General features: G+C 45.1%; 1 protein-coding gene across 1 annotated transcript; it reads left to right on the top strand.

Annotated features, from left to right (window-relative positions):
- Nucleotides 1-1,248: 1,248 nt before the first annotated feature.
- Nucleotides 1,249-3,930, top strand: SOX1 (SRY-box transcription factor 1; the record flags this gene model as incomplete). Its single annotated transcript, XM_083361324.1, has 1 exon — nt 1,249-3,930. The coding sequence occupies exon 1, from the start codon at nt 2,752-2,754 to the stop codon at nt 3,928-3,930; it is 1,179 nt and encodes a 392-aa protein (XP_083217450.1). The 5' UTR covers nt 1,249-2,751.
- Nucleotides 3,931-8,740: the final 4,810 nt, after the last annotated feature.

Below are 8,740 nucleotides of genomic sequence, written 5' to 3'. Positions count from 1 at the left end.
TTCCTGTTGTATTTTAACTACAGTATTAACAAATGAGTTGCCAGTTTAATGGGGTGAAAAAGTTGATAACAGCAACTTTTTGAAAACAGTAATGGAATGCAGAAGGAATTATCTGACACTCTCTAGTTATATTTTGTTGTTGCATAACTACTTATTATTCATTTAGACTGAGTGTGCCAAAAGTTCTCAAAAGTCAATAATTGAAGAAAAAAATTGAAAAGGACCAGTGGGATACGAACATGGAGATATAAACTTGCATACTTATTGAAGTGAAGTCCTAATAGTACCATATTATATTAGCACATCCTATTTAGATTGCAGGTCTGAACAGTTATAACTGTTAGTCTCTAAAAACCCTAACATTTTTGATCAACTATTTCTTTAACTGCAGAAATTGGAATGAACAGACATTACAAGAAGGCAAGTGCTACCTTAGAGTTGTATATCTCTAAATATTGAGTTCGGATATGGGTGCAAGATTTCTCTTGTCAAAAATGTTCTTCTTGAACAAGCATGCCCTATGAATAGAAGCCAAAAGAGAGGCAGTAGAACATCACAAGTTTAACATGATCATCCCCCCCAAAAAACCCCATTACTGCAATCAAGACATAAATCAGAGAAAGATAGTTTATTTAGGAGTTCAGTTTAGGGTACATTTATTTGGGCAATTAAATGCTACAAGACCTACTACCAATAAAACATACAAAGGATCCCTCTATGTGTTTATTCTTAAAATTAATGTACCAGATTTCAAAAACAGTTTAAAATAATTTTCATATAACTCGGTTTTAACTAGCTTACCTGAGAATTATTTATAACACAACTCTCATTCATAACATTCATGAAAGATTATGCAGCATGTATTTAGTTGGCAGTCCCCTTCTCATCACTTCAAATAAACAAGGTCAATGAGTCCTTCTTCCATGCTTTCCAGAATCAGAGGATCAGTCTGAATTGGTTTATCAAATGGATATACAACATGGGTGTGCTGACTCACACTCATAAAGTTGCACACTCGTAAAGTCTTATCTTTCCCAGCGACACACACACACACACACACACACACACACACACACACACACTCCACTGCCTTATGAATGGATTTGATAAAAAGAGAAAAAGAACCTTTCTGAGATAAGATACAAATTCCAATTGGGGAGCAAAATTGTATTTGCATGTTGAAAACTTTCTACCAATCCACTTGTGAACGCTTTCCTTTCCCCGTTGCGATACATGCCATACGCACCACCATGTGTGCTTGTGTTTGTGTGTCTGTGTGTGTGCGTGCGCGCGCATTTCAAATTTTGAACAGCTCGATCTGGTAGTAGGTAAAACACATCCTGAATTCTGATTCCAATGAGAATCGCTGACCTTTATGGCATTTGACCTCCAAAAGGTTATTGTAGCAATTTATGCCGTGATTGATGCCGTTATTGTAGCAATTGATGGCTATTACCTCTTACTTCAGTTGGTTCTTGTTGTTGTTGTTGTTGTCGCCGTCGTGGCTGCTTCTGCTTGGGTAGAGATTTAATGGTGGCTCTGACCCCTTCCGTGGCCCCTCCCAGAGATTCACACCCTCTCCGCCCCCGCCCTTCCCTGCCAGCTCCAGAAGAGTTTGTACTTCTCACCTCCGGACGTCACTCCTCAATTGCGCCATGCAAATCATCCCCCGCCGGCGCCCTCCCATTGGCCAAGGCAAACTCATTTAATCCCAGTTCGGGGCGCCTTGTATGGCTCCTGGGCTCCTCTCTCTCCGAATCTCTCGGCTGCTCCTCCTTTCCTGCTTCCTCCGGTTGCGAGGAGGGAAACCACAGAGAACAAATTACTGTGCAAGTTCTGCTCCCTGGCTGGAGGCTTTCTTTCTTTCTTTCTTTCTTTCTTTCTTTCTTTCTTTCTTTCTTTCTTTCTTTCTTTCTTTCTTTCTTTCTTTCTTTCTTTCTTTCTTTCTTTCTTTCTTTCTTTCTTTCTTTCTTTCTTTCTTTCCCCCCTCCTCCTTTCCTTTGGTGCTTATCATTTAATTACGTCTCTTCTCTCCTCTTTTTGATTTTGCGGGGAGCTGAGGTGATAGAGGGGGAGGGGGGTTTCCTGTCTCTTTCCCTCCGTTCACTTGGGACCGGCGGATGCGAGTCACACACGCTCCCTCCCTCCCTCCACGCTCTCCCTCCCTCCCTCCCTCGTCTCTGCCTCTCTGCCGGTGGAAGTTAGCAGAGAAGGGGGGGGCATTAGATCACTTCGGCAGCGGCGAGAAGGAGGGGAGTCCTGCCTGCGAAGCGCGCGTGTACCAGGCGAGAGAAGGAAAAGAAGCGTCGAGAGTTGGGCTGACATTTTCTCCTATCTCCTCGGCGCAGTGGAGCTGCGGGACTTTCGCCCTTCTTTACCCAGCTCTCCGCCTTGCACCTGTTCGAGTCGCCTTCGCGGCCGCCGTTTGCCTCGGGCCAAGGCGGTCCCCGGAGGAAGAAAGTTTTGCCGCCGCCTGAGGAGATTCCCGCACGCGCGCTCCCGCTCTTTCTTCAAGCTCACAGGGACCGACCGAAGTGCCCCCACCGGCAGACTCTTGGGGGCTCCCTCCTCCTCCGTACCTTTGATCGTCGTAGTGCACTCTTATATCATTTCTTGCGCCTCAGCACCTCCTCTTCTCTCCCGGGCTCCTCCGTCTGTGTTTCGCTTCGCTCCTCCGCTTGGCAGACGCGCGGCTCCTTTGCTCTATGTTTTGACATTGTGGAGCCTGGTGGCCCCTAGCAAACTGCGTGAATGTATAGCATGATGATGGAGGCGGACATGCACTCCCCCGGTGGAGCCCAGGTCACCACCAACCTGTCGGGCCAAACCGGTGCGGGAGGAGGAGGAGGAGGCGGCGGCGGCGGCGGTCCCAAGGCCAACCAAGACCGAGTTAAGAGGCCCATGAACGCCTTCATGGTTTGGTCGCGGGGCCAGCGGCGGAAGATGGCCCAAGAGAACCCCAAAATGCATAACTCCGAGATCTCCAAGCGCCTGGGCGCTGAATGGAAAGTCATGTCCGAAGCGGAGAAGAGACCCTTCATCGACGAGGCCAAGCGCCTGCGGGCGCTGCACATGAAGGAGCACCCGGATTATAAATACCGGCCGAGGAGAAAGACCAAGACTTTGCTAAAGAAAGACAAATATTCGCTGGCCGGCGGGCTGCTCGGCGCCGGTGGTCCCGGGGGCGGCCCTCCGGTAGCTATGGGCGTAGGAGTGAGCCCCGCCGGCGTCGGCCAGCGCTTGGAGAGTCCCGGTGGAGGTGGCCCCGGGGGTGGCGGGAGCGCCGGCGGAGGTAGCGGAGGCTCCGGCGGCGGCTATGCGCACATGAACGGCTGGGCTAACGGCGCGTACCCAGGCTCGGTGGCGGCGGCGGCGGCGGCGGCGGCGATGATGCAAGAGGCACAGCTCGCTTACAGCCAGCACCCGGGCAGTGGTGGCCACCCGCACGCCCACGCTCATCACCCGCACCCGCATAATCCCCAGCCAATGCACCGCTACGATATGGGCGCCCTCCAGTACAGCCCCATCTCCAACTCGCAGGGCTACATGAGCGCCTCGCCGTCGGCCTACGGGGGCATCTCCTACGGCGCCCAACCACACCAGAACTCGGCTGCTGCGGCCGCCGCAGCCGCCGCCGCCGCTGCGGCCGCCGCCTCGTCAGGAGCTCTCGGTGCGCTGGGGTCATTGGTCAAATCCGAGCCTAGCGTGAGCCCCCCCGTCACCTCAGCGCACTCACGGGCCCCTTGTCCCGGGGACCTGCGCGAAATGATCAGTATGTACTTGCCCGGCAGCGAAGGCGGGGACCCAGCAGCTGCCGCCGCCGCCGCGGCAGCCGCGGCCGCTGCCCAAAGCCGGCTCCACTCCTTACCCCAGCACTATCAGGGCAGCAGCACAGGGGTGAACGGTACCGTGCCCTTGACGCACATCTGAGACGGACAGAAGGATGGACGTCGCCGCCGCCGCCGCCGCCAGCGGCACTGCAGCCAAAGGGGATGTGTTCCTTGGAGCGGGCTGGCTCCCTCTGCGCCACCCCTTTTCCCAATTCTTCCCCGCAGCCCCTTTTGTACAGAATGAGGACGATGCACTGAAGTCCTTATAATTATTATTACTATAACAAACATTCATAGTACAAAGGATAATGAAGAGAAAAGGTAACAGGTTGCTGTAATGCTAACTCCTCGTGTCTCCCTCAGCCCAAAGAACTAGGTTTTGAAACCAGTGGGGGTTATTATTATTATTGTTATTATTCCTTCTGTTGTTGTTTTAGACGAACTGTATTTTAACTGAATTTTTTCCCCTTTTGTACAGTATTTATCATTCACCCACAAACCACATAGCCTTTTTATTTACTAAGCAGTACGGGGATGGGGAGAGAAACTGAGAAGAATATGCTAATTATTATTAATAATTCAAAAGTTTAGGTGATGCCAACTTCTTTGCCATATAGAAGCATTAACTGGTCGTCATTGGGGCAACTTCGTTTGAAGATTTTAAAGCCTAATTAAAGAAAAAATAAAGTCAAGAACCATCTTAAAACTTTTTGGGGTGCTTCTTATAAAACAAGGTTCTTTTGGTTCTGTTTATTTATAAGGGTTTTTGTTTCATGATCAAGAACAATATTCTGAATTTTGTAAATGTTTGTTATGTCTGCATTTTTCTTTTGGTAACTTTTTATATATATTTTTTTCTTGTAAATGCATTGTGGAATAATTTTAATTAATTTTAGGCATTAAAAGGGAATTCACAAATGTATATATAGTTTACTAAAAAGCATTTTCGCTGAAGAAGAAAACAAATAAAAATCTAAAGATAAATTTGATTCCGAGTTAAATCAATTTCAAAATAAGTTTGGAACCAGGTGATCCAAAATATACTAATTCATGACATGGCTTTAAACTGGACACTTTGTATGTATAAATATAACTGAAAAAGATGGGAAACAACAAAAAACTAACGTGGGGTAGATTTCCTTGGTTTTATGTCTAGAGATTTAAAAGCTCCAGGCTGCAAAAAGGAGACTAGTCCCAAACCTGCTGGGTGACTTTGGGCCAGTCACTCTCTCTCAGCCCAACATACCTCACAGGGTTGTTGTTGTGGAGAAAAAGAAGGAATATTGAATATGTTTGCCACCTTGAGTTATTTTTTAAAAAATATTAAAGGTAGAATTTAAAAAGCAAAGGGAGGAAAGTGGGGTTTTTTTATTTGTTTTTAAGTGGTGTAGGTTTGGGATATTATTTTAATATCTGTACAGTATGGTTAAAGAAGGCGATGCAGTAAAGCATTTCTAAACTGCATTTCATTTATTTTGTTAAATTGTGTAACTGCTTGGGTAAACATAAGTTTTTGTCTAACTTCTGTTTGTTTGGTTAGCACCATAGTTTTAAAAAGTTTGTACAAAGCCTCCTTCTCCCTCAGCTCCCAATTTCTTTCACTCCACACTGTGTTTGTGGTATTTAGATAAAAAACAATTTCCTGTATGAATATTGATCAAGCTTAGGCACAGTGAAGGATAGCTAACTTTTAAAAAATGGTTTCTTAATTGCCCCAGCAAAATGATCTTTTTGGGGAGGGTAAATGCTGTTACATTCAAATAATATATTTGTTTACAGAAATTTCTCTGGTTCAATGTTTCAAATTTTACTTTAAAAGATATTTCTTCTGTGGCTAAAATGAAGTTAGATATTAAACTTGCCAGAATACAAAAGCCAAATGTCAGGTTGCAGATTATAATTATTGTTTCAGCTTGGAAAAAAGAAAGAAAACATATAAGGAAATCATGCCTGTTAATAGCCTGGGTGGGGATGGCAATGAAGTCCAGAGGAAAAATATTGGATAAAGCAAATATTTAATATTTTATTTGTATCCATTGCCTGCAGTTCCTGAAGCAACTTACTCAGAAGTAACTACTACTGGATCTTTATGAAATCCTTGGGTGGGTGCCAGTTTATTCCAGAGTAAAACCTTTGACAGATGAGAAGCCACACACATTTTCTAGAAGTAAGGTCCTCTGGTTTCAGCGTCATTTATTTTGAAGTGATGTGGTTAAAGACCGCAAGAGCTGACTGATTCAATTTCTTTTAAAAATTGCTTTTAGTATATTGTTTTGCGGTCTAAGCAATGGCCATCTTTATTTAAATGATTAGTTATCTTTATAGATTGCAGTTTTTTGTTTTTAAAAAGGGAAATAAAATATATTTCCATTTTGCTTGCTTATTTTATTCAGTACAGTTTGATCCTTGATTAATTCTACCTCTTCCCTCTACACCCACACATTTCTCTGATGCCCCCCAGTACTGCAGATGAAGGTTTTGAAGTAGTACTCTTGTGACATCAGTAGACCTGTGTGCCATTTCTCAACTGAGATTCTGCCAAGGGAAGGCTCTTTCTTCTGGATAAACCAATTGGTGCTTGATCTGCTCTTTCTCTCTCCCTGTCACATTTCACTGTGTTGGTTGAGAAGACAGAAAGGCAGAAACATTCCAAAAATTGCACCTTTACTTCAATACACCTGTTCACAAACTATAGAGGCTCGCAATCTGTGCAAATAATCGGTGAGGATCTTCAGCTACAGTTCGTTAAATTGGCAGCTGTCAGACCCAGATCTGATTTTGTAAGAAATGTAATAAACCTCTTAGCGTTTGAGAAAGTAATCTGCATTTCCCTTTGCATGCAAATCATCCCAGGAACTGGGAGAGGTGGGGTGAGGGGGAGGGGAGGTTAAATGCCAAATGTACTACCTCCACATTCTGGCATCAGGTTTATTTCAAATCTCTTTTTCTGAGTATTAACTCTGGGTGTTATAATAACATCTGTGGTATTATTAATATATTCCCATTAACCTCCTGATTCAAACATACCCCCAACCCCTAAAACATTTACCTTTATAGGTATTAGAGAAATAATGTTGGCCAAAGTATAGTGTGTTAAAGAACCATTGGGAAATAATGAAGTATGTGCTTGTTGGTTGACCAACTACAATCAGTTGGACTAAAAAATACTTAGTTTTGGTTGCCCAGTGTCCCTGTATTGCTAGTGGTCATGATATGAGAAAAAATACTCTTTATTCGATTTGTTCAGTTTGTGTCTCAACGATTAGTGTCTGTTTCTATTTTATTTTTCGTTATTTTAAAATCTGTGCAGAAACAAGTCAAATAATCCTCATAAAATAAATCCTAATATTAATAAAGTTAGAATTAAGGATTTTTTAAAAAATGAAATTGCCTGTTAATGAGTGATTGAATAGAGACAACTAAACTAAGTTGTAAATGATTGTTTTATTTTAAATACTTCTGCTTTGGAAATGCAGAATTGTTCACCTACAGTTTCACTGGAAAAACTGTTAAAACCACCTGTGTGGGTTTCTTTCTACTGAAGGCTGCATCTTCAGTGCTACCTGGACGTTATTCCAGATCAACTTAGAGGCAACGAAGCGTGAGCAACGGTGGCTTTGAGAAGCTCGGATACCCACACTTCGGGACTGTAGTGGGGAACGAGAACAGTATACCCCCAGCTGGCTTCTCTCGCGCGCTCCATCCCGGAGAAGGAGGAGGAGGTCAAAACCTCAGCCCAAGAATAAGCGCTGCACATAACCCGCAAACAAATTCAACGTTCCCAGGTAGATTTGAGCCTCTTTGCTATTTTGGAGGACGCAGGGCGTTTCCGGGCACCCATGAGAACTTGCAATGCTGCTCCAAGGACAACCTCAAATCGAATTTCAAGCAAGCCCCTTCCTCTGCCCTCTCCATCAGACAGCCTGCTTTCTGGCCCGTTCAGATCTTATCTTAGCCAAGTGGGAGGTGGGAACACTCTGAGATCTGCTTAGGGAACCGTGAAAAATGCACAATGAAGCCCCAGCCGGAGCGCTTGTGGGGGGTCGGGAGGGAAGGGGGGAGGGGCGACCGATCTGCCCTTTCCCAGTCTTTCTTGCCGATCACAGCAAACCGCCAAAAATAAAAAATAAATAGAGGAACTGAATTCGGCGCGCAGTAAGCGTTGATGATGTATTCCGTCATTAGCAATTAGGTAATCCTCTCTGGCCCATCTCGTGACGAAGTTCTGCGCCTGAAAGTTATTCTAGTTGTTCTAACATCAGAATTTCCTGTCAGGACGCGGTACAGTAGATCTCGTGTGGGTTGAATTTTTTAACGCCCCAAGTTGCCACACAATCCCTTTTGCAACTTGACTAACCCTCCTGAATCTTTTTCCTCTTCCCTCGGTGTGCCTGATCTGTTCATCCTTCCAGATTCTCTTGCCCGGCGTTCACTCGGGAGTCCTTCATTTTCTGACCCTCGTATCCCCCCTTCTGCGATCTCCAACTTTCGCCTTTCTTCTACTATTACTTATCTCCCGAGAGCGTCTTTCCCACTCCAAATAATCGCTCCCCCTCCCCGTTATCGTCTAATTCCTTTCGTAGAAGCGGCTGGTGGGGAAGAGGCTAGTGATGCGGAGAAGCTTGACGGCCAGGGAAAGAGAGGGTGGCTCTTAGGGCTGCGTACGACCAGGATTGATCGATACCTTCGCCAGTTTTGACGGGCGCGTTTCGAACTTCACCAATTCTTTTTTCACCGATCCAAGTCTTTTCCACCAGAGCAACAACCCTCATTATCCACTCATTTTTAGGATACTCCTGATTTGCAGGTCAATTTCTTGAAACTTTTTAGCACCCTTGCTCAAATTCCGGAGATCTCCAGTCCCAGCCACCGAGAGAATAACTAGGGAGAGCCCCAGGGGTGTTAATGTT

Source organism: Vipera ursinii (assembly GCF_947247035.1).
Source record: "Vipera ursinii genome assembly, chromosome: 4".
Lineage (NCBI taxonomy): Eukaryota > Metazoa > Chordata > Lepidosauria > Squamata > Viperidae > Vipera > Vipera ursinii.
This window is presented reverse-complemented; position numbering and strand designations above follow the sequence as displayed.